Source organism: Schistocerca serialis, chromosome 1 (assembly GCF_023864345.2).
Source record: "Schistocerca serialis cubense isolate TAMUIC-IGC-003099 chromosome 1, iqSchSeri2.2, whole genome shotgun sequence".
Lineage (NCBI taxonomy): Eukaryota > Metazoa > Arthropoda > Insecta > Orthoptera > Acrididae > Schistocerca > Schistocerca serialis.
In genome coordinates, this window is record NC_064638.1 from 1,028,015,070 (window position 1) to 1,028,041,636 (window position 26,567).

At 40.5% G+C, this 26,567-nt stretch overlaps 1 protein-coding gene across 1 annotated transcript in view; it reads left to right on the forward strand.

The window, feature by feature from the left end:
- Nucleotides 1–330: 330 nt before the first annotated feature.
- LOC126413757 (microsomal glutathione S-transferase 1-like) overlaps nucleotides 331–26,567 on the forward strand; it is a 42,252-nt gene continuing 16,015 nt past the window's right edge. Inside the window, exon 1 of the mRNA XM_050083291.1 lies at nucleotides 331–520. Within this exon, the coding sequence (XP_049939248.1) occupies nucleotides 359–520 (162 nt within the window). The 5' untranslated portion in view covers nucleotides 331–358. The remainder of the gene's footprint in view (nucleotides 521–26,567) is intronic.

Consider the following 26,567-nt stretch of genomic DNA (forward strand, 5'->3'; position numbering starts at 1 on the left):
CATATTAAAACATTTGCATATTTTCGTGAATCACCCTGTGTATAAAACTTACAGACTTTATACACATAATACTTTTTGGACACACTGTGCTGGAAAGGACGCAAGTTTTCCGCTCGCCCCCTACAAGGTTGGGTGACTGGGATTGACCTCATCTACGGGTTCAACGCAGAAAACAGGTTTAGCGCAGAGGGCGCACCTACGAGGCAAGAAGCTGCACTCGGCGAACGCCGAGTTCCGCTAGCTAGCTAGGTTATTATCGCTCGGCCGCGGCCGGCGCGGTGGCCTTGGCGGTGATGACGCAAGGCACGGCCGACGTCAGCTTGCAGCCGGCACTTGCAGCCGCGCAGAAGCGAGCAGCATGTCGTTCGAGTCGGAGCTGCGTGGCGCCGCGGCCGCCGCCACCACCGCCCTGGTAGTGGCCAACCCCGTGTTCAGGGACTATGCCTACTACAGCGCGCTGCTCGGGTTCAAGGTGCTCGCCTTGGGGCCGCTCACGGCGCGCCAGCGCTTCCGCAAGAAGGTTAGTGCTGTCTGGTCCGGTGGTTGCCAACCAGGGGGTAATTAACCGCTGAGAGGCAGAAACTAAACGATTGGATTCTGTTTCAGTCACGAAACTAAATTATTTTCAAAATATCATTACTATTTGTTGTGTCTAGACAAGACAGCGTAGACACAATGAGAGGAAGCCGAAAGGCACGCGCTACGTTAAAGCAGGGTGCGTGAGGTCTGAAACAGGATACGTAATAAATGCTATAAAGAAAAGTACGTAGCTTCTGGAATACTTAACTTTAATCCATCCTTTTGGTACATCTGGAGATTGTGGCGATACAAGTGAAACTCTTTAGATACATGCAAAGTTACTAATGGCGCCTTGCTAGGTCGTAGCCATTGACTTAGCTAAAGGCTATTCTAACTATTGGCTCGGCTAATGAGCAATGCTTCGTCCATGTAGTCGCTAGCAAAGTCGTCCGTACAAGTGGGGCGAGTGCTAGTCCGTATCTCGAGACCTGCCTTGTGGTGACGCTCGGTCTGCGATCACACAGTGGCGACACGCGGGTCCGACATGTACTAATGGACCGCGGCCGATTTAAAGCTACCACCTAGCAAGTGTGGTGTCTGGCGGTGACACCACACTATTATCAAAATTTTGTAAGGTGGTTCAAATGGCTCTGAGCACTACGGGACTTAACTTCTGAAGTCATCAGTCCCCTAGAACTTAGAACTACTTAAACCACTTAAACCTAACTAACCTAAAGACATCACACACATCCATGCCCGAGGCAGGATTCGAACCTGCGACCTTAGCGGTCGCGCGGTTCCAGACTGAAGCGCCTAGAACCGCTCGGCCGCTCTGGCCGGCTAAAATTTTGTAAGACTCCAGTACTGATTATACTGTATAAGTTATCAATAATTACTTTTTCTCAGTTAGTAGCATTAATACGGTGGAGGTTACAAGTTCCTCACACAGTCCACCCAGTACACACGTATGTTGTCCTTTGTCCCGTACACCACTTGTGATAAAAGTGATAAACATGATACGTGACAAATGCCAAATATATCAAGAAAATACCTTCTCCAAGATGTAGATACTGCCTGCAGTAGTCCAGAAATTGCTTCTTCACTCGCTTCGAAACAGATAAATAAATTCATTGACACCACGAGACAGCAGTAACTACATAAGGGATACTACAGTGCTGTACACACTATTATTATTATTATTATTATTATTATTATTTGTGGCTGCGATCAGACACAAAGCATTAACAGCCTGAAGTCTTCCAATTTCTGCCAGTTCAGCAATCAACTGATTTACGAACAGTAAGTATAGCGCACACATTTTAACTTGGTTGATTTGAAATGAGGTTGCAGGGTGAAGGTCAAGTAAGTGCAGCAATGGAGAAAGAGTAATCCAGGGGAGTATGTTTTGTAAAAAGTGTCTACCCTCACTTTCTTGTCTGAAAAGTAGTTGTAGGTAGCACTTGCTATGCACCACGATATCCTTCGTTATTGATTCTAACACCCCCCACCTCCCCACTCCCCATCCCCCCATACACATAAACTAAATATCATTCATCTTTCGTCATTTTAAAAATAAAATGTTCCAAGGAAAGTCTTTCAATCTACAGTTTAGTTAGGTACTGATGATGGTGATAATTGGGGGGAGGGGGGCGACTGATGGCAGGGGGGGGGGGGGAGAGAGCGACGGCACTAACTAATGTATGATTGCACTTAGGGGTAATGGTTTAAGAAAGGTTGGGAACCATAGGTCTAGTCCCTTTTACACGAGCGACTTTCGTGTCTCAATCGACCACCCGTAGCAGACGAGTCTACAGTAGCGCTCTGGCGTATTGTTCCTGTACTGAGTCTCATCTTTCTCGAGAGGTCGTTTTCGTTTACACGTCACTGACATTATTGCGTTTGTGAGAGCTCTCTGCTGGGCAGTTTGGCAGCCGTAAGGTGAAAGTGAGGTTACGAGGGATCATCCTTTTTACGAAAAAATCGAAATACAGTTATGAATGTAAGAAGAAGCAATGATAATAGAGTTTATTAATGAACAAAACGAAATTCACAGTGGATGCTCTTGATAAAGGTCATATGGTAAATGCTCCTCATACCTGATAACTGATATATGAAAATTGTTGTCCAAACATTTCAGAAGTCTACATTTATTTCCTCGAGAAAATGTATACTTACAAATACATCAGACAATATTTAGATGGCAGTAATTATCGCTTTTTATTTTATACGTTCTAACTTTTTTCCTTTCTGTGTGCTAAATAACATCGAAAAATTTAATTCTCCAGGCTTTCCCAGTGCTCTGTTAACATCTTGAGGCTTCGGGTATTCTAGTGGAAATCAGCGTCGTTATGCACAACGTGACTCGTTGTCTTCATCAGAGCTACCTGAGACTGGTATACTGCCCGAGATAAGATCCGTTCAGGCACAATATTTTGACAATGTAGCTCGTTATGTTCATCAGGTGCTACATGATATCAGCTTATATCCAGCATATCACCCGACACCTCAAGCTATCGACATCGAAAATCGTTTTTCTGAGTAAAATTCTTCACTCATGAAACAAATTTCATTACAAAAGTTATGTATTGACGTTCATATTTATGAATAGTGTAGTATTGTTTGTCCAGGTATTTTAAAACATAAATAGCTTCTTACGTTTAGATATTACTTGTGGCAAAACGCTAGTGGAAAAAATACCAAGTGATCGTGTAACCTTTGCAGTACGTCATGAAAACAAAACAAACAACCAAATAATGATTAAAAAGTCATAAAACCACAAAATGCATTACTATAATAGAAGAGATCTACCCACTTGGATAGCCGAGAGCGCTAACGCCCCTGCTCCCGGCCCGAATCCACCTCGCTGGTTAACGATGAGGACTGCTGAACCAGCCAGCCAGCAAGGTTGCGATTTTTAGGCGGTTTTCCACATCCAACTAGCTAACCGGGCTCGCATCCAAGTCCCCCCCTCAAATACACTCTTTCAAAACACCAGTCTCACTGCCAAAACCGACCTATAACAATGCCGACCCCGTACAGAAACGGGAAAAGGCAAAAGGAAATAAAGAAGAAGTAGGTACGAACTCAATGAGAAGCTTCCAATTTTAGTAAACAGCACCACAGTACACTATTTATGCGCATGCGCAGCGTACAGCATACTCAAACTAAGTACAGTTAACTGACCACTGACGATAGTGCCCCCTCGTAACGTGGTTGAAGGCTGATTTACACAAACGCAGGTGAAGTGCACCCACATCGAGTACAGAAAGTCGTTTTTGACCAGAAATTCTCGCTTGTAAAATGGGCTTTAAAGGGATGTACTGGCAGGCTCGCGCATCCAAGGTTGAGTTCTGGATAGGAGATCACAGTTTCTTACTTCCCCCCGCCCCCCCCCCCTCCCCCACCCTCCCCGAAATATAATGTGCTTTCACTTCCACTTTTAACGTAGGTACCAAAGCTGCCTAGGATTTAATAATAGAAATAAAATATTTTAAATATAATAATAATTTGCTTACAATAATGCTCAGTGTGTAACTCTATCGTAACTTACAAGAATAATACTTAACACGACATGAATTCGAAGTATGTAATCACCATTATCAGTATTTCACTAAACACTACAATTGTGAACACAGGTCTGCAGACTACAGCTGTGCGAGCGTGTAAATAACAGGAAAGCCTCACCTGTAAATCGTTTCCGCCTACAATCAGGAAAGTCATCATTTCTATCATTCTTTCCTTACTCGAAGATGCTCCCACTCTGTCTCGCCTTACGCAACTTCCTGTGGTTTTCCGGTACCACTTATGGACTCAAGAACTGCGTCGGGTTTGTTGCTGATAGCAGATGTGGCCAACCTGTGAATGTGAGCCTGTTTCGAATTCTGTCTGCAATCCGCCAGTTCGCAAGCTCATGCGCATGGCCTAATCCTCAATTGAGCACCTGTAAAGCGTCCTGTATTAAACATCCCTTACAAGTTTCTAGAATCCCTTGCCATTTATGAACTGTTTTCGTGCTTTTTTCTAGAAATTAGCTAAACAACTTGGAAATTGATACACCTAAAAATATGAACGCTTTTAGTAAAATATTCTTTGGGGAGATGGGGAAGGGGGATGGGTGGAGTGGATCATGACTCCCACCATAGCACCCTCCTCCCGCCCTTGGATCCGCTCCTGCAGTCTACTGTAGTCATTCATCTTTGTTCCAGTAAACTGAAGACAGCCATTTGCTTAACCTAAGCTGTATGTCTGTCGGATACGAAATTTCAATCTGCGGTGAATGATGACCATTACAATGTCTACAGAAAACGTAAACGATTTGTCTCTTAGGGTCTGAGCACACTCTTATGAGCTGCCTGCCCAGTTCACACAGTGATGGCAAGCCAAAGTACTGAGTCTCATGTTTAACCGGAATTGCTCAAATTTGTCTGCACCGATACCGGTCTTAATACCACAGACAAACTAGTGAGTACGGACTGGGTATCGCCACATACTTGACCTAGCTGAAGCGCGAATCATGCCGTATGCTAACTCGAATAATGTTCTTGTTGTTTTTTTACTGGAATCTACTCATGTCTGTGGAAGGTAAATATAGCGATTAGCGAAAAAACAGTATACATGTAGTATCGTCCAAAGATCACGGTGCAGTACCAAAGTTGGGAGCAGGGATCGATACCATAGACATCAGCTATGTCGAGCTGCAATCTACAACGACGAGTGCGAGGTGCTTCTGAAGACGCCCCCTCCCTCAGTGCCATCGTATGGAGGTCGATAGAGAAACGAGCTAGGACTCGTTCACCCCCAGTTCGTGACCTCCGATGAAGCAGTCAGCATCATCTAGTAAGGACACCAGTGCTACTCAAGTCCCACATTTTCTGTACTTTTGTAAATGTTGAACTTGTACTTCAAGAGAAGAGTTTGTAATTGTGTGCATTAAGTAATGTCTTCGAAGACAGTTATAAACATTCAACCCATTCCTGTGGCAATTTATTGTATAAAGTTAAGTAAATCTTTTAACATTCATTATTAATATGAATTAATGTTTCATATTTTGTAATTCCGATCTGCCATCTCTCAGAGTAACCCACAGTTATGACGAGAAGACTGTAGTTCCGTCAAGCATAACAATATCGACGACAGAGATAGCTCACAAGGCACTTGAACGTCCCTGATGATCAAATGTGTGAGATCAAAATAGGGTTCAGCTAATCGAGAGTGAATCAGGAAGACCAGCATGATTGGTCAGAGTCTTCCTAAACTTGCGGCTGGCTGTAACAAGCATGCCGGAAAATCTCAGCACTCGAACGAAGAGTCTGATATCTGACAAGGAGTTTTCCGAGTGGACCAACGAAAATTTTTCAATCCACAAGACATTGGTTCAACAGAGACAGTGAAGATTAAATGCAGATTCAATACAGATCGTACAGATATTTTTCTAAGCAATCATTTTCCCCGGGCCCCAGCTGCGAATAAAACGCGAGAAAATGTTAACATTCGGCAACATAGGAAATAATCCCTGCCATGTGCTTCACAGTAACTTAAGAGTAGATGTAGATACGAAGGAAATAGAATGATGAAACCGCAGAAGCGTGCAGGTACTGATCAATCACAAAAGCACTGCCCACCACGGGCAGATCTCTGTATGCGAATGCTGGTACAGCATAGTTTTAATCTCTCGGAAGCGTTCACTCTCTTCCAAACTATACACGCATATAACTTCCTACTTCTCACGGGGACGTGGCGAGTCAGCGCAAATCTTAGCAACCAACTTTCTTAGCGGTAGTACCATACAATAGTACTTTGTAGCTTGTAGCAATTACATTTCAGTATGTTTTTCTTGAATAACTCGAAAATTGCGGCGTCTAGCAAATACGTATCCTACAACAAAATTTAGCTACATTCAATTTCCTACAATAAATCCTTTTCATTTTTTTTCTGTAAGACTAATAGTTTCGCGTAGCGAGCTAGAAAATATGAAAATCTCGCTCGTGGTTTTTGAAAGCTAGATATAACATTGCGGGTTGCATAAAACGGCGTCGATAGAGGCTGCTAAATCATTCTGTGTATAATACGGAAACGTAAAATCTCGAAAACTTCTTACTTCACATGTTTACACAATAGGCTAATAAATATTCTGGAGGACATAGGTTATGTAGTTTGTTAAACAACACTGTACAGGTTTTCTGTTGAAAGAAAACGCTGTGCTGTGACACGTGCGATTCATTTTTTTTTTCCCTCCTCGCAATCAGTTTCAGCTACGATAGCAGGTCAAATTGTCTCTCCCATGTATATTCTTGCGCCTTGTATATAATTTTGAACAAAAATTGTAAATGCAATCGGTTTTAATCGAAAACAGGAGAGCTATGTTTATGACTTATGATTAGACTGCTACGGAATCTGAATCGTCCTGGCCGCCCACAGATCAAAAGTATGCGAATTACTGGCATTGAAGCTAATATCGACACAGATCCAGCAGTCTCTCATATCCGTCTACCGCTGATCCCATCTGATTTACCAATTCATTTTAAGCGACTTCAACTCCCAATTAACGTTTCGTTTGCAGTAACAATAAGGACTGTTCGTGGTCAGAGGGAGGGAGGGGGGGGGGGGAAGAATTGGGCATAGAAAGGTGAAGGAGGAGATGGACAGGGAGGGGGGGAGGAGGAGATGGGCAGAGAGAGGGGGGGGGAGATGGAGGTGATGAACACAGAGAGGGAGAGAAGAAGGTTATGACGTACATCCGATTTCCTTACATATTTAGCAACTGTGAAGCATTGCTGGATTCGCGAGTACTCATATAAATCCAAACTGTGCAGATGCGATTTTTGAGAAGAGTATCTTTCTGTATAAAACCGCATAAGAAAAGGAAGACAGAAGACAGGCAATCATTTAATATCTTCGCAACTATATTAATGAATATAGAATCAGACAGACCATGTAGTCAGAATGACAGAAAATAGTGCATTACTACTTTCGGTATTCAGTCAGCCCATCGATAAAAGATCGTTCTTCAGCATCTCGTGTGTGGCTTTACCTCGCATTGGGACAAAGGAAGATATCTAGTATTAACAGAAGCATACCGTCATATACTGGTAAAAGGAAAGAAATCCCCAGTAAAAACTCAGAGATATAATACAGAGAGGTATAGTGTCCGCTCTTGCATTAACTTGTTAATATGAGCCATCTTAGTTCCTTTACGACGTGGAGAACGTTAAGCAGATCCCCTGAATTTGTGTACGTTTTCATATCTACGATCCGTGCTATTTCAAAAACTGCATCATGGCTAGGAATGGTAACACTACATAGCAGCACGAACATGTTGTTTTATTTCACAAACAGAAAGTACTCACGTAGTGCATCCACACTGTTCCGCATGGAGCGAAGTAGAATTCCTAGTGAAATGCTGGAACGTAACGAAAATGACTTGCGGTGTGGGGTGTTTGAAAATAAATATCCAATCCGTGGTCACTCGCGGTAGGTAACACACAAAAATAATATTGCCTCTGCGCGTTTCATAAACGTCAGTGCGAAATGTAGGAATGAATCTATTTATAAAGCTGTTGCAATAAAAAGTTATCAATTTGATGTGATTTAATTACCCTGTTTCTTTTCGTAATTTGTCTTCCGTCAATTTGAAGGACGTGGATCTTCGCAGCAGAGACCTTGGGGCCGCACGTCCAGTGTTTAGCCTTTCTTCATTCACAGAATGTTGCTTTAACAACAGCTATGCTAAGTAAGATCTCGACTGCAGCATACAGCTTATATGTTATCATGGGTAAAAAAGGATAGCTGACCCTCTTATCAGGCTCATACGCTAAACATGACAGCGCACATCACTGGCAGACTGTTTTAAGCTGTGTCATACCATTCCGCGCTGATTACATGAACCTGGAACGTCAATTACGCTATAACAGTTTCGGAAAATCACTGCTAAGTCACTTGCACTGTAGATACACACACACTGAGTCCAGTTGCTACTGGAAATGAAATTTATCCTACTTCCTATAGGACACTACAATGACCTCAATTAAGTCCCCGTGCTGTAACACCATGCCCCTCATTCTCAATCAGTTGAAACTATAAGATGTTGAACTACTAACAGTTCAGTTTAAGAGGGGCTTAAAGAACTTATTGGTGACCACCTCCTTCTACTCCACTGCCGAATTTGTTCGTAGTATCGACTGACATACATATTATTAATAATTGTTAATGCGATCAATGTAAATAAATGTTATAAACTGATTTTCTGTACGATGGTACCTGCCTACAACGGCCTCAGAATTATAACGGTTATGCACCTCGATGCACTGAACATTTGCATAGTGTCGAACGAATTTGTTACCATCTCTTAATGAAAATATGTTTAAGATTGCTTTTCTTATTCCACATCGATTAGGATCATTCTACTTAGGATTTATGAAAAGAACATCAGCATATTTCTTTTGTTTTTTCTGTAAATATGTATCATGCAGTCTTGTTTCATGATATGTTCGCCAGACCATTACACCAAAAGTATATCTAATGAAATTAAAATTACCTTTAAAAGTAATTCAAGCAGAATAGGAAGCCGCCGTATTTTGAAGTATTTTTATATATCCTTTTCCACAGTATATGTATGCCCCAGACAAAAAAATGTAATTAAACGTCGCGTTTCAGCTGCCTGAAACAGTACATAATGACTAAAGAGCTATAAAATTTAAAATGATTCAAACAAATACTATTATCAGACAGAAGTTGTACGACAGGTGGTATCTATTACACTACTGGCCATTAAAATTGCTACACCAAGAAGAAATGCAGATCATAAACGGGTATTCACTGGATAAATATATTATGCTAGAACTGACATGTGATTACATTTTGCCGCCGGAGTGGCCGAGTGGTTCTAGGCACTACAGTCTGGAACCGCGCGACCGCTACGGTCGCAGGTTCGAATCCTGCCTCGGGCATGGATGTGTGTGATGTCCTTAGGTTAGTTAGGTTTAAGTAGTTCTAAGTTCTAGGGGACTGATGAACTCAGATGCTAAGTCCCATAGTGCTCAGAGCCATTTGAACCATTTGATTACATTTTCATGCAATTTGGGTGCATACATCCTGAGAAATCAGTACGTAGAACAACCACCTCTGGCCGTAATAACGGCCTTGGTACGCCTGGGCATTGAGTCAAACAGAGCTTGGATGGCGTGCACAGGTACAGCTGCCCATGCAGCTTCAACACGATACCACAGTTCCTCAGGAGTAGTGACTGGTGTATTGTGACGAGCTAGTTGCTAGACCACCATTGACCAGACGTTTTCAATTGGTGAGAGATGTGAAGAATGTGCTGGCCAGGGCAGCAGTCGAACATTTTCTGTATCCAGAAAGGCCCGTACAGGACCTGACACATGCGGTCGTGCATTATCCTGCTGAAATGTAGGGTTTCGCACGGATCGAATGAAGGGTAGAGCCACGGGTCGTAACACATCTGACACGTAACGTCCACTGTTCAAAGTGCCGTCAATGCCAACAAGAGGTGACCGAGACGTGTAACCAATGCCACCCCATACCATCACGCCGGGTGATACGCCAGTATGGCGATGACGAATACACGCTTCCAATGTGCGTTCAGCACGATGTCGCCAAACACGGATGCGACCATCATGAGGCTGTAAACAGAACCTGGTTTCATCCGAAAAAATGACGTTTTGCCATTCGTGCACCCAGGTTCGTCCGTGAGTACACCATCGCAGGCGCTCCTGTCTGTGATGCATCGTCAAGGGTAACCGCAGCCACGGTCTCCGAGCTGATAGTCCATGCTGCTGCATATGTCGTCGAACTGTTTGTGCAGATGGTTGTTGTCTTACAAACGTCCCCATATGTTGACTCAGAGAACGAGACGTGGCTGCACGATCCGTTACAGCCACGCGGATTAGATGCCTGTCATCTCGACTGCTAGTAATACGAGGCCGTTGGGATCCTTCACGGCGTTCCGCATTACCCTCCTGAACCCACCGATTCCATATTCTGCTAACAGTCATTGGATCTCGACCAACGCGAGCAGCAATGTCGCAATACGATAAACCGCAATCGCGATAGGCTGCAATCTGACCTGTATCAAAGTCGGAAACGTGATGGTACGCATTTCTCCTCCTTACATGAGGCATCAAAACAACGTTTCACCAGGCAACGCTGGTCAACTGCTGTTTGTGTATGAGAAATCGGTTGGAAACTTTCCTCATGTCAGCACGTTGTAGGTGTCGCCACCGGCGCCAACCTTGTGTGAATGTTCTGAAAAGCTAATCATTTGCATATCACAGCATCTTCTTCCTGTCGGTTAAATTTCGCGTCTGTAGCACGTCATCTTCGTGGTGTAACAATTTTAATGGCCAGTAGTGTAATTTCCATCTTCAGGAGGTACAGACCCATAGAAGTGTTTGAAGTGCCCATATAACTAATTCAATCTGGCAGATAGCAAATGTGAACTGAATGTATTAGGTCCAATGTGGCACTAACTGTATCACAAACCAAATAACGTAGTACAAATATTACAATGAACTTTAAGTAAAATCGCCACTTGACACAAATGCCATCTCCCTATATGGTTTTCATCTTCACTTCAGGTTCGGATAGTGGATTCATCATTAAAATGCTGGTATCTGTTAGGTTGGTGCAAAAGTTCGAAGCGTTTTACTAGAAGTTTAATAAACACGACAGATACACGTAACAAAGACTTCCGTCATCAATAATCCTGTATACTCTCCTTCACAATTTACAAGAGTCTGCCAACGCTGGGGTAGCTTCTGGATTCCGCGACTGTAAAAATCGCGTGCTTGTGAGGCGAAGAAATCGTTGCGCACTTCTGGAAAGTTCCTTGAAAATTGTTCGATACAGAGCCGAAAAGGTGACAATCTGAGGGCGCAAGATCAGGTGAATAGTGCAGAATGCGGGCGGGCGTCCTCACGGAGCAGCATCACTTCACGCAGCGTGTTGGTCGTTGTTTTTGGATTTCTTCTTCAACGTTACCGTAGAGTAGCATCACTTCACGCCGTCGTCCTCGGACTGCGTCTGCAAGACGTCTCAATTGTTGACAATAAATGTCAGAAGTGGCGGTTACACCTCAGGGAAGCAATTCATAGTACACCATACCGTCACTGTTCCACCAGATGCATTGCATTATCTTTTGTGGATGGGCGTAGGTCTTTTAACGAGGAGTTGTTACTATTTTTGGATTCAACTACACCTTTCTTTTCCTTATGTTATCATACAGAAACCATTTCTAATCACTAGTAATGATACGGGACAGGAATGGTAGGTGTTATAGATGGGCCAATTCATGACTAGCAAGCAGAGATGAACATATGGTCATCCGCTGATTTTTATGATTTTGGCTTAGAGCATGCGGTACCCATACCCCCGATTTTTGAACCTTCAAAAAAATTGCTCTGAGCACTATGGGACTTAACATCTGAGGTCATCAGTCCCCTAGACCTTAGAACTACTTAAACCTAACTAACCTAAGGACATCACACACATCCATGCCCGAGGCAGGATTCGAACCTTCGACCGTAGCGGTCGCGCAGTTCCAGACTGAAGCGCCTAGAACCGCTCGGCCACATCGGCCGGCGTTGAACCTTCCCCATTGGCTGTAAATGTCGCACGATGGTAGAATAATCAGATTTGCCATTTCTCGACTACACTGACATGAATTACTGTGGATTAATGTGTTTAAACGATCTTCTTCAAACCCCGAAGGTCTTCCTAAACGTGGAGAGTCACTAATGTCAAAACGATCCTCCTTAAAACCATTTTCTTGCCGTGCTCTGTCCAATGGCATTATCCCCGTATATGGCGCAAATGTTTCTGGCTGCCTCCGCTGCTGTCACCTCTGTTTTGAACTCAAACAGAAGAATACGTCAGAAATGTTCCGATTTCTCCACATGGCACTCCATTTCGTAGTGTCCACATTGCCACTTACTACCTCGAAATGACAACTCAAATAGCACCAGCGAAATACAAATAAAAAAAATTACAATCGATAAACAAATCCATAGCAGCCGTAATACCAACATGCAAAACAAAAACGCTACGAACTTATGCACCAACCTAATAAATAAAGTTCCTCTGTGTGACATCATTATGATTGAAAATACTCCAGCGTTTAGGCAAGTAGAGCAGGAAGCATCACCTTAATAAGGGCCACTGCATTGGTGGACCAAACGTTAGTGCATTTCATTGCGCCACGATGCGACGAGACAACTAGAAGAATTTATCTACACAAACTGTAAATGAGGAAGACTCCACCATACAACAACACAGCTCCTGTTTACTGAAGAGCCTTCAGATGCTAGAAAAACCCCTTGGCGAAGTGTTGGTCATACCTTATTCGATTCACCTGTGTCACTACTACCCCATCTGAATTTCTCTAGAAGTAGTGTCGGTAACATACGAAGCTGAATAACTGTGAACATATTAGTCAATACTATTGATCACTTTTATCTTCAGTTTTATGATGAGAGCTAAATATTACCCACTTGATCATAGTGCACACGTTCTACAACTACAGCAAAAATAGAGAGCGAGAAACACTTACATAATAGGCACATCAGTCTTATCTCCCACCGTAGCCCGCGACAAACAAGCAAATAGTCAGCGTCTTTGCGAGCAAACATTCCAATAATTCGTATGCCCTGTGAGTGCGCTTCTGCAAACTTGCAGTCCGCTAACTTGAGCCTGGCGGTTATAAATACTTTCAGCGTTCGTACTGCGACTGATCTGCAGCGCAGATCTCGCGACTCTGAAAACTGTTTCCCGTCTGTTCAGATAGCTCCGGCGTGGTCGTGATCATTTACAGTCGCAAGCACGAATACAACGTCGTAATGTCTGCACAGTCACATTCTTCGCCTCCGTGCAGCCCATTCGATCATTCCCTACACCTCTCATCTAAATTGTTTCACCAAAAGTCGGTGTTGACTCAGTTAGTACTACAACAATGCTTATTAATGATAGTATCATCGTATGGGATAACAAGTTAAATCTGTGATTGGACTGAAGATTTCTTAGCAGGAATGCAGCAAGTTATCTTGGATGTAAAGTCATCGACAGATGTAGAAGTAATTTTAATTGTGTCCAAGGAAGAGTTTCTGACCCTTACTATCCATGTCGTATATAACGACCCAGACTCTTGCTGATGATGTAGTTATCTATAACGAAAGGCAGCCTGAAAAAAGCTGCACACACATTCTGCCAGTTCTTGGTAAGAGTGCAAACTGGTGCAAAGACTGGCACCTTCTTTCTAATGTTCACAAATGTAAATTCGTGCACTTCACAAAACGCAAAAACATAATGTCTTATTACCACAATATCAATGAGTCAGCATTGGAATCAACAACGTCACACAAATAGTTCGGTGTAACAATTTGTGCGTACGTGAAATGAAATGACCACATATGCTCAGTCGTAGGTGAAATAGATGTCAGACTTCGGTTCACTGCTAGGATATGGGAAAAGGCAGTCACTCCATAAAGAAAATTGCTGACAAACCACTTGTGCGACTCTTCCTGGATTGTTGCTCAACTGTGTGAGATCCATACTGAATAGGAGTAACAGGGAATACAAAAGGTATACAGAGAAGGACAGCATGAGTGATCACAGGTTTCTTTGATCCATAGGTAAGCTTCACGGAAATGCTGAAAATCTGAACTGCAGTTGCTTGAAAATATACGTCAGTTATTTTATGAAAACCCAGTTGCAAACTCGCAACCATCAGTATCAAGCGAGGAATCTAGGAGTATACTACAGCCACTTCGTAATCGCTCCCGTGGAGACTGGGAACACAAAATTAGACTAAGTATAGTGCACACAAATATGAGATCGGAATAAATCGGTATTGCTGCTTTTCTTGTAATTAGTGTACAATTTACGGTTCCTTTCCATGAAAGAGGCCAATCAACTACGACCGACTATGAGTAGTTGTGATTGCAACTCAACTGTAACTTCCGTCTTCAATCAAGCCAAGGATGCATTCATATTCAGAATGCGAAATCATAACAAGGGTGGTATGATTAAAATTCAGGCAATGTGTTATTTTTTCCAGTTGTCCTTCACTGTAGTATTTGATTTTAACTCACCCAGCAGAACTTGCTTACTACAAACAGCTTTAATCCATTAGTGCCCAGAATTATTATGTTCGGTTTTTCTGTTTAAAACAATTGTAGGTTATTGTTTTGTAACAGGTTTACATAAAAACATAATTTCAGTTTAATTTTCATTTATACAGTCACGAACGTTAAGGTAACAAATGAAACACATTTCCGGTTTTATTACAATATTTATTTTTCTAACTGTTTTTATTATACATTCTTACATTACTTTTTAAAAAGGTATTTAAACAGCGAAACAGTTTTGAATCATTAGAAAAATTCTGATCTGAACCGTAGCTTACAGCTATTTCAAAATTTATGAACCCCCTCAAAAGCAATATGGATGAAGTGGTACCTGGCATTTCACATATATATACCCAGTTCGATTCTTGCATACCTGGCGTCTACGATACTTAGGCTGTCCTTTGACGATGAGACGATCGTTTCTGTCCTGCTTTATATCATCTAATGGAAAAATCGTGATGATGGACCAGGTTTTGCTCTCGTGGTTCCACGGGTTTTCAAAATTTGAATAAAAACTTGCCTTCGAAACTGAAATACGGCACATCATTTTCCAACCTCCGATAAAACAACCATTCCTGTCCACAACACACGTCAATACTCCACGCAAACGGAGACCACCACAATTTTTTAATCCTCATTTTTGTCCACTATGGAGGTGTGAATCGATTATTCAGACCAACCCCACCCATATGCAGATTATATTGTTTCACAGTATCAGGCATCTTTATCGATTCTTTCCGTTCTGCTGAATCTTTCCATACTTAAATGTTCTACATTATCACAGTTATCACAGTTATCGCCACTGCATTGTCATTCCATCTCACTGCTGTCATCTAGCCGTTAGATAATGAAACGCATTTTCTCTTTCTTGTATTTCTAACTCATTCTTCGATGGCAAATTCAGTTGCTTTCCAACTTCGTTCTCTCGCTTTGTCCCTGTGACACCCAGGTTTCTTCTACACAGTTTTCCAGCAATGGAACTGATGCAAACAAATTGTCAAAGTAGATTTTTGTTCCACCTGGAATATTTCCACGCTGAATCATACAATCACTACATCCTCACCCTGATCAAGACCAATTTTAGGTATCTTCGTGTGTGTGCTACAATAAGGTTCTGCAGGTATAATTTAGCCATCAGGATTTGCCAAAACCCAAAGCTTGAAACCATATCTAATTGGCTTGTATTTGATAAACCGTTTAGCCCCATACCTCTCATACTATGGTTCAATACTCTCATCACACTGCATTGTCAGAGAGAACTTGCTTGAAAGCATCATTGAGAAAGTTAAACAGTGGCCTTATTTACAAAACCCATCTTCGTTTGTGTTGTCTTTTTTTATTTTTTATTTATTGATCCATTTTTCATCTACAGCTGCTCAATGTGCAAGAGATATTTGGATTTAAGTGTATATATCACATTCTTTTATTTGGCAATTTATGACAACCTGAGAGAATCAGTATTCCCAGGACAGTGCACAACTCATCATAAGAAACTTTCGGATTATGATTAACTTCCTGTGCAGCATATAAATTTGTTTGAGAAACAATAAAATTTATTAATTCCTCAGAGAATAACTTTTTAAAAGAATCCAGCTGGGATTTTATTGCATTTGAAAGAAAATCCAACAAAGGTGGACCATAAGACTCTCTCACTTCTTTTACTTTCCAGCTTGGCTTCTTCATCTGGTTCCAAGTTCAGATGATGGATTTTATATATGATTTGGTCCTTGAGCGTCTGGATACGGTTGGAGGCTCTGCAGAATCGTCAATATCTTCTACTGCTTCTTGTCCTTGGCTTATACCTCCGACTGCAAAATTTTTACTTAATCTCTCAATCTTCCTTCCCTCCATATTTATAGCAGTTGGTGTGGTTGGGGCTTCGGAGCAAACCTCAGCTTCTACCTCTTTTAGCCCTTGACTTTCTCCACTCACAGCAGAATTCTGACATGACGTGCATTTCCTACTTTCTTCAGTATTTGCACCAGGAAGTTTAGTTTGAATGTCTGCAGAGTTCTCAATTTCTTCTTCTCGTTTACTTCTGTCACTCAGTGCAAAATTTTGCCTTAACATGCTCGAACTGGTGTCGGTGCCCTTAGTATATGTGTAGTACGAGCAGGGAAATGACATGGTTTTCCTTGAACTTTATCACCTGCTAAATCAGAATCTTCATCAGTGTATCGTAAGGAGGGATGATACCAACTGATCGTATTGTTCTATTTCGATCTGCTTCAAGAACATTTATCGTTTCGTCCACAGTCCATAAATTATCGTCACAACTGAAAGACAACACAAGTGTCCAGTGTCAACTGAAGATGCCAGACCTATTTTCCCCGAAATACATCATGCAAAGAAAATTTAAAACTGTTTTTAACACTCACACACACTAACAGATTTAACATTCGTAAACAGCAACAACGGACTGAGTACTGATACTTCAAACTTTAAACAACAAAGAAAAATGTCCATAACCGCTTCCAACAATTAAATTGTATATAGCATTATCATTGTTGCCAACATTAATTTTTAAATTCATTGGCAACTTTAGTTGGGGTTAAGAAAGGACGGAAATGTCTTAGACATATGTGGGAGTGATAAAACTGTCACTAAAAGCTTCGTTCATTTCGATTAACATCTGCCTGTCTCCTGCTACAGAAGTTACAACAATTTCAGCGTTTTATAAACTCGGTCATATAGCTTCAAAAAGACACAAGAAAAGGACATCGAAACGTCAGTTGCGATGGTGTTCCTGAAAATAACGTTTAAATATTTGTACTGAGTATTTTCCAGAACAGCTGTCAGTGTAGGACTGTTAAGGTCAGGAAAATCTTTGGCTTTGTGGCGTCAGTTACGCGATAAAGTATAGTACATTGCCAGCGGCTAGTCAAAAAGTATCATTGAAATCAAATGCTGAACGCCTGGTTTCATCTCTACGCTGTCTTGTGAAGAAATCTATAATATATTACAGCTAGGACATCGCATTGTCGATATTCCCCTTCAGAGAAGTTTCAGTGAAGTCAGCGGCGAACATTCCGTCTGACGGCACCTACTCGGTAATAGCTCCTGACGTCACTTTTACGAGCAGCCTTGGTAACTCCTCCACACACTAAAATTCATATGTCCGCTCGTTCTGGAAGATCTTGCGCACATCTGACTGAACTTCGCGTAAACATTTTGGGTCTTGTTTGTGTGTCGTATTCTATTGTGACTGTAATAATTTTGACTCGTGTATGCGGCTAAAATATATAACCCTGATGGTACTGATGATGAAATACATGTGATCTGCTGTCTAGAAATCCTCGACTTCTGAACAACTAGGGCTGGTTAATTTCTACAGTCCATTAAGTGTGAACTTCTTTGAGATAAGCTTCTTTCTTTATTCCGTTTCTACTCATTTTTGGTATGCAAATGCTTATTGTTATATTTTTGTAGACAGATCGTATCCCATTCGCTCGACAATTGCATGCATTACTTGAGTTGTGCAAAGTGAACGCTAGGCAATTTTCGGAATTTATGATCTCTGTTACGGAATGTATGCCCTTCCTGCAACACACTGATGGCCAGTGATGTGTCCTTATCTGTTGCTTATAATGTTTTTACTTCACCCAAGGCAAACTCTTCATTAAACAGGGGCCAGATAAAGGACAACAACACCACAAAATGATAAAATGCATTTTTCGGCTTCGCGAGTAGGTTTCAAAGAAACTTACATCTAAAGACAGAGAAGTGTGAATCGCTGGATCCTAGGCAGTTCTAGCCGTACGTAAATTCAACGAACGGATTCAACCTTTCCATCCAGTCTCTCGCAAATAAATATGAAGATAAAAGAGAAGACACCATACAGAAAGCCGAAATATTAAATTCTGCTTTTTAAAAAATTATTCCCATATACATTCAATGTATTCAAACAATACATTGTTTGACAGCTGGGGTCCCGGGTTCGATTCCCTGCGGGGTCAGTGATTTTCACCTGCTCCGAGATGAGTTGGTGTCGTTGTGTCGTCTTCATCACCATCATTCACCACCATTACGGACGTTGCTGGCAAACTACCTCCTTTAGGACCTTGCCTAGTACAGCGGTGCGGGTCTCCCGCAATCGTTCCCCTATGCTCTGTCAAGTAGAATGGGAATTCATTACCAATACAATGCTACGAAATAAACATTTTAAAACTTGTAACAACGCTATAGTCTGCTAGAACTTACATATTAGAAGCGGACTTCTCTGGTTGAAGTTCTAACTCTTTAGTGGCATCCTAGCTACTGATTACCCACGAACATCACCTACAGAGAAAAGTTGTGATCAGTATCACCAGTTTGGATAGTGAATATCATTATATCAGTAAAACTAAATGTTGCTTAGAAGTGGTGATGTTGGAAAGGGTAGGGAGTTAAAGTGCCTCTCTATTCCAGGTGTCTCTCAAAGAGACATCAGATGCTGTATCAGCAGATAGTGGGAATTTCATTTTATCAGTGCATGGATAGTGTCAGTTGTAATGTACAACTATTGGATTAACGGACTGTCCACGCACTCTGGTGAGAGACGTTTGAGTTTTTATTAATCCATTAATTAATTCATGTATTCCTATCAATGACATGGGTTCCTTTTACATTTACAGTTTTATTGATATGATATTGAATAACCTAATCTGGAATGATTAATAGTTTAATTGAACTTTGAAAAATTTATAAAAAGGCTATCATGTTAGTTATGAGTGACTGGTATCGTGTATTTCACTATGTGCAACCTGGTCCATTGAATTACACATCTCACACAATAACTATTCCTTATTAGCCATTGCATTACATACGTTATGGTCTTGTTCATTTGGGCTGCCTTCATCTACACATTATAAAAACAAATCACAAATATCTGCCAAAATCAAATGACATGGATAATGATGAAAGGAATCAAAAATTTATACACAATTTCTGACACAAATAAATATTTACAGAGCTACTGAACTTCTCTACAGCTCACAAATAACAAGTTGGAAGAACATATTTATTATTTAATTAGTACTTATCAGATTACAGATACTGCATGGAGCTGCATCATCTTAACAAAGTGTATTGCTCATAAAATGTGCAAAAAGTTTCAATAGTGAATCAAGCAAAAGAGGTTTACAATTCTAAAAACACAGAACTTCTTCCAGGCTTCACTGCTAGCTACCTATTCGGACATCCACATGCAGTTATCTGTCTGATCAGTCAATGTACGAAGATCATTCCTATAAACAAAAGCCTTTGACGTTAATTATTGACTAAACCTTTGGCCAAACCCAAAAAAGAAAGAGGATTTTTGCCTGCTAATTATATGTCCTTTATACATAAAGTAAGAAGTTTTTCCTCGGAATGTCTATGTGGTAACATCTACATTGTATATTTTTGTCAACTACACTGACTGACAGAAAAGTGAAGCACCCAGAAGGCGAGCAGCCAACAATATGAAACTTTGTGTGTTGGAGGGTATGCAATGTTATTTCAATGATCACAAAATTGAGCCAAATTTATCAAGGACTGGGCAGTTTGGCCCCACTTATCTGTATGATGTTGCACCATGTCCAAACGCAGTCTTTTGCGTTGTGGTGTTAAAGGCATCCTACATATGGGGTTGTAACTCCTTAGTCCAACTATAACTAGTCTCCAACCAATGGTGTGATATGAACAGAATGTTGCATGTTTTTGGAGGGCAGGTGTAGATATGGAGGGGTTGCTATGTGCTTGGTGCATAGTACATCATACTCAGTTGTAGTGGACAGATGTGGTCAACTGGAACCTTTACAGTGACTATTCCTGCCCTCACATTCCCATGTTGTCCAAAACTGGACCATTGTCATATCCAGTTGCCCTACAAATCTGGATATTACACGATTCAACCAGCCCACAATGAGGCCCCTTTCAGACTGTCAGGTGCTGACAACACAGTTTCACACAAGTATACTACATCTCAATGTCCGTCACTGTGAACACTCAACATCTGGTTCCATTTCCATTCCTTACATGCCCTAAAAGGCCTGATAATGACACTAATGCACCCTGGCAGCCTTTCTACCTGTCAAAGTGTCACATCTCTAACCATTTAAATACTCATTGATGGTGTGTACATGTATGAAGTTACACCAACTTTTGACTATCTCTTCTAGGTGATTCATGTTTTTTGTCAGGCACTGTATTTGACATAACACAATGCTAATGCAAAGTGATGTCCGCAACTACCACTCCCACAGTTTGATCAGTTGTTATTATTCATACATTTTTAAAATGATGCAATATTTGATGAGTGTATAGCTGTGTGGATAAGTGTCAGTAAACAAGAAACCCGTTAGTCCAGGTTTTATTTTTATCACTTCTTTGATCTCTAATAATGCTTCAAGTAAGTGAAAAATGCCAAGTTGGACTGTGATTTGTATTCCATGCTAAACAGTAAGTTCTGAATTCTGTGCAGGTTTGCTCACAGCACAATATTTGCAAACTGCAATCCAGTTCTTAATATCTGCACCCATATTTTGCCATATAAAGGATTCCCTCTTACTCTATTTCTAGTTTGAAAGACATCTAATGACATCCCCCCCCCCCCCGATGGTGACTCATGAAAGTAGGTGAAAGTATATGTTACTAATTCTTGAGGGCTCAAAATTTTAGGTTTTTCATCTTTTTGAGCATTACAGTATACAATGTCATCCTTGAGAGTATAGGCTTCACTACTAAGAGTATCGGCCACGACATTATCATTCTCTCAAATGTTACAAACTTCAAAACCAAAAGCCAATATTCTAACTGCCCCTTCTCACTTTCTTGCAGTAAAACTTCTCTTATTCACAACACTGATGCATCAGTTTACAGAACAGTGTGAACTGTTTGTTAAAATCTGGTAAAGCTAGCACTGGAGTGCTTAATGTGCTTCAAAGCTCTAGAGGGTGGCTTCCATGATTTGATAAACTCAGACTCTGGGCTTTCTTACATAACTCATTTAATGATGTCATTTTATGGGGGAATCTAGGAATAAACTTTCTAAAGAAGTTTGCCATCCCAATAAAATGGGCTATAAATTTATTATTTATAGGAGGCAGAAAGCCCAGGATGGATTTTACCCATTCTGGATCTATAGTAATACCATCCAGTGAAACCACATACTCCAAACACTGAATTGTAAGACATGCTAACTTCATTTTATATGGGTTAACTGTAAGAAATGGTTCACAAAAACAGAAAAAAAACTTTAAGTAAGTGCTGAAAGTGTTCTTCTGTAGTCTTACTTTTTTATGACTAAATTGCCTGAACAATTTTAGATGTAAGAAAATTTAATATCGGAAAATATTTGGTTCATTAACTGAGAAAGTACAGCTGTTCTGACTGATAACTTGAAAGAGACTCTATTTAACTCATAACCAATCAGTGGTAAAGGCTGTAAGGGGCTTAGGCTTTTCTACTAATCGTATGATGGGTAGTTTGAAACGTTCTCGGAATCACCACGAGAGGTCAGTGTTGGTGCAACGAGTTGTTCACGTGATATTCATTGGACTGTTGCCTGTAAACACATGTCATGTCAGTGCTCTTGCAAGAGAGCTGTGGCAGTGATGTGGCTCTTTTGTTGTTCCCACGTAGTGATTTGCAAATATGGAAAAAATCAAGATTTGAGCAGTGATTAAGTATTTCATAAAGAAAGGTATGGAAGCAAAGGACATTCATGCCAATTTCCAGAATACACTGAGGGACTTTGCTCCTTTATATTCAGCTGTTGCCAAGTGGACAAATGAATTTAAATTTGGTCAGGAGAGCTTGGATGATGATTCGCACAGTGGTCGGCCAAGATTTGTCACTACTCCAGAATCATTGCAGAAGTGCACAAAATGGTCATGGAGGATCGCTGATTGAAAGAGCATGAAATTGCTCACACTTGACAGATATCATCTGAAAGCGTACAACACATTTTAACTGAAGAACTGGAAATGAAAAAAATATCTGCAAGATGGGTGCCACGACTCTTGATGCTGGATCAAAAACACATGAGAATGGACATCTCGGAACAATGTTTGCCTCATTTTAGGAGAAACAAACAAGATTTTTTGTGCCGGTTTGTGATCTAAGATGAAACTTGGGTGCTCTACTATACCCCACAGACAAAACAACAGTCAAAGCAGTGGAAACATGCTGATTCTTTGCCACTAAAGAGAGCAAAGACAATTCTTTCAGTGGAAAAGGTCATGGCATCAGTGTTCTCGGATGTGATGGGGATTCTGTTTGTAGATTATCTCCTCACTGGGCAAACAATTACTGGGAATACTATGATAACCTCCTGGACAAATTACAACAAAAGATACCCAAAAAAAAGCCAGTTTAGCAAGGAAGAAAGTCATCTTCCATCAAGAGAATGTGCACCCGCAAACATGTGCTGTCACCATAGCAAAATTAGACGAACGAAGGTATGAATTGTTGCACGCCTGCCTCATTCACCTGATATGGCTCCATCAGACATCCTTTTCCCCCAAAACTGAAAATTGTTCTTGGTGGACAAAGATTCACTTCAAACAAAGAATTGATAGCCGGAGTTGACAACTATTTTGCAGGCCTGGAGGAAACTCATTTGGGATCAAGGCACTGGAACATCATTGGACCACGTGCCTCATCCTTCCCAGGACATCATTTACCTTTAGAAAAAGGCTCCAGGAAGCTAAACTTCCCCATTTGGCTCCTTGTTTCCTCAGTCTGCCCTGCCGTATTGCATAATTAAAGCTGGTCACTAAATAAATGCCTGCAAGTCTCCACTTTGCCCACTGAAATGTTTTTCCTGCAAAGATAGGAATTTCTGAGCCACTAGAAAATACTTGTAAACATCTAAAATATCATATGGGATGAGCGAGATAATGACAGAGCGACTCAAATGAGAACCTTTATGAGACTATAAACCATGAGGAGAATAATAAGAAAACTGAAAGTCAAGTAAAATATGCACTGTAAGAACTGTCCAGACCACACCTTATTTTTTCACATCAGCTATTATGACATGACCTATAGAGGCAGTTCCTTCTGCCATAATCACTGCCTTCCACCAAGAATTTCGATCTTTTACAATTAAATTACAACAGACTACAAATACACTAGTAAGCAAAATCTAAGGACAAATGTAACTTTTGAACAATGTGTCACTACCAAGTAATATGGCTCAATAAAACTTGGGTTGCACATAAAAAGAACTGCCATAGTACAGTACAGTACAGAAGCAAACAAAAAAAATACGCAATGAGATGAACAGAAATGACACTTTTATTCAAATACAATAATTAACTGAAGTCAACATGATTTATGATGGTCCCCTGGATGTTACAAAAGTTGAGACACAGTTCTTCACAGTGTGTGTGATCACCTCCGATGGCAATGCATGCTCTTTAACTTGCTCCCAAGCTGTCCACGAGGTTGGTAAGGAGTTCCTGTGGTAGGGCATTCAATTCTTCCACCAGCATGGTTTACAACTACTGGATGATCATTGGTGCATATGGATGTGCTGCAGTACATCTCCCCAAAGCATCCCACACATGCTCCATGGGATTTATGTTGGGGGAATGGACAGATCAGTCCATTTTGCTGAATATCTTAAAGCTTCTCCACCTGCACAGTTCAGCGTGTTTGCAGGTTGTCATCCATAACAATGAAGTCAAAACCAAATGTACCCCTGAAAAGACATACCTGGGGAAGGAGTACAGTGTCACAGTAATGCTGATTGGTGAGTGTAACATGTTCAAAGATTTGGAGGTCAGTACACCCATGCAATATTATGTCTCTCTATCCTGTAACATTTGGATCACCAAAACTATCATGTTTGACAATGTTCTTGGATGCATTACATGTTCCCACCTCTTGCCATACAAGAGCACAAATTTCATGTTGTAACTGACCAACAATATATGTCTCTGAGACATATTAATAGTTTCTATTGGTTTGAAACTGCATAATAATTTTCTTATAGGTACAATTGTGTAAATCATGAAATTCTACTAGACAAGCTCAAGTATTGTGGCATGAGTGGGACAGTTACACTATTAATTCGTACCTAACTGGAAGAGTGCAGAAAGTTGAAATAAGTAGTTCTCGTAACATGCAAAGATCAGCACATTCCTCAAACTGGGGAACTATCAAGAATGGGGTTCCACAAGGGTCAGTCTTGGGTCCTTTGTTGTTCTTATTATATATTAATGACTTGCCATTCTATATTCATGAAGAGGCAAAGTTAGTTCTCTTCGCTGATGATACAAGTATAGTAATCACACCTGAGAAACAAGAATTAACTGATGAAATTGTCAATACTGTCTTTCAGAAAATTACTAAGTGGTTCCTTGTAAACGGACTCTCACTGAATTTTGATAAGACACAGTACATACAGTTCCGTACAGCGAGTGGTATGACGCCATTAATAAATATAGACCTTAATCAGAAGCATATAGCTAAGGTAGAATATTCCAAATTTTTAGGTATGTCCATTGATGAGAGATTAAATTGGAAGAAACACATTGATGATCTGCTGAAACGTTTGAGTTCAGCTACTTATGCAATAAGGGTCATTGCAAATTTTGGTGATAAACATCTTAGTAAATTAGCTTACTACGCCTATTTTCACTCATTGCTTTCATATGGCATCATATTTTGGGGTAATTCATCACTGAGGAATAAAGTATTTATTGCACAAAAGCGTGTAATCAGAATAATAGCTGGAGTCCACCCAAGATCATCCTGCAGACATTTATTTAAGGATCTAGGGATATTCACAGTAGCTTCTCAGTATATATACTCTCTTATGAAATTTGTTATTAACAACCAAACCCAATTCAAAAGTAATAGCAGTGTGCATAACTACAATACTAGGAGAAAGGACGACCTTCACTATTCAAGATTAAATCTAACTTTGGCACAGAAAGGGGTGAATTATACTGGCACTAAAGTATTTGGTCACTTACCAAATAGTATCAAAAGTCTGACAGATAACCAACAAGTATTTAAGAAGAAATTAAAAGAATTTCTGAATGACAACTCCTTCTACTCCATAGAGGAATTTTTAGATATAAATTAAGAAAAAAAAATAAATAAATAAAAAAAAAAATAAAGAAAAACAAAAAAAAACCAAAAAAAATAAAGTTGTTATATTAACTTAAGTATGTTGTTAAATTAACCTAATTATGTCATGTATTGGAAAATTCGACTCATTCCACATCATTACGAAATATCGTATTCATGATCCATGGAACTAGTATTAATCTAATCTAATCTAATCTAATCTAATCTACAAGAGTTAGATGTTTGTTTTGAATCAAGTATATCCCTGTTCATCTCTTTGTCACTGGTTCTGTTGTGGTATAGATTAGGTCTTTTAGTAGTACTTCATGCATCATCAATGAGCATAACAGGTTTTTTAATACCTTCTAATGATTTTTAAAGTTTGTTGATGAATGTTGTCAATATGGTCTTCTGTTTCCTATTTGGGCATAAGATTTAGGTCATGCAAATGGCTCAAATGGCTCTGAGCACTATGGGACTTAACTTCTGAGGTCATCAGTCCCCTAGAACGTAGAACTAGTTAAACCTAACCAACCTAAGGACATAACACACATCCATGCCCGAGGCAGGATTCGAACCTGCGACCATAGCAGCCACGCGGTTCCAGGCTCTCACATAGTGAGCTCACTCAACAAAAAATTAGTCACCCCTACATAAATCATTACAACCTAGAACCACTCGGCCACCCAGACCGGTGCCATGCAAATAATGTGCTATTGATGAAGTAACATTTTTGTACCCGAAGTGCAATTTGACAATTCAGCGTGGAAGAAAAATCATGGAAAATGTAAGCAGGATTATTTTCTTATTTTATTCTATCACATCTTAACTTGACAAACAACAAATGAATGAATGAAAGTGAGACAT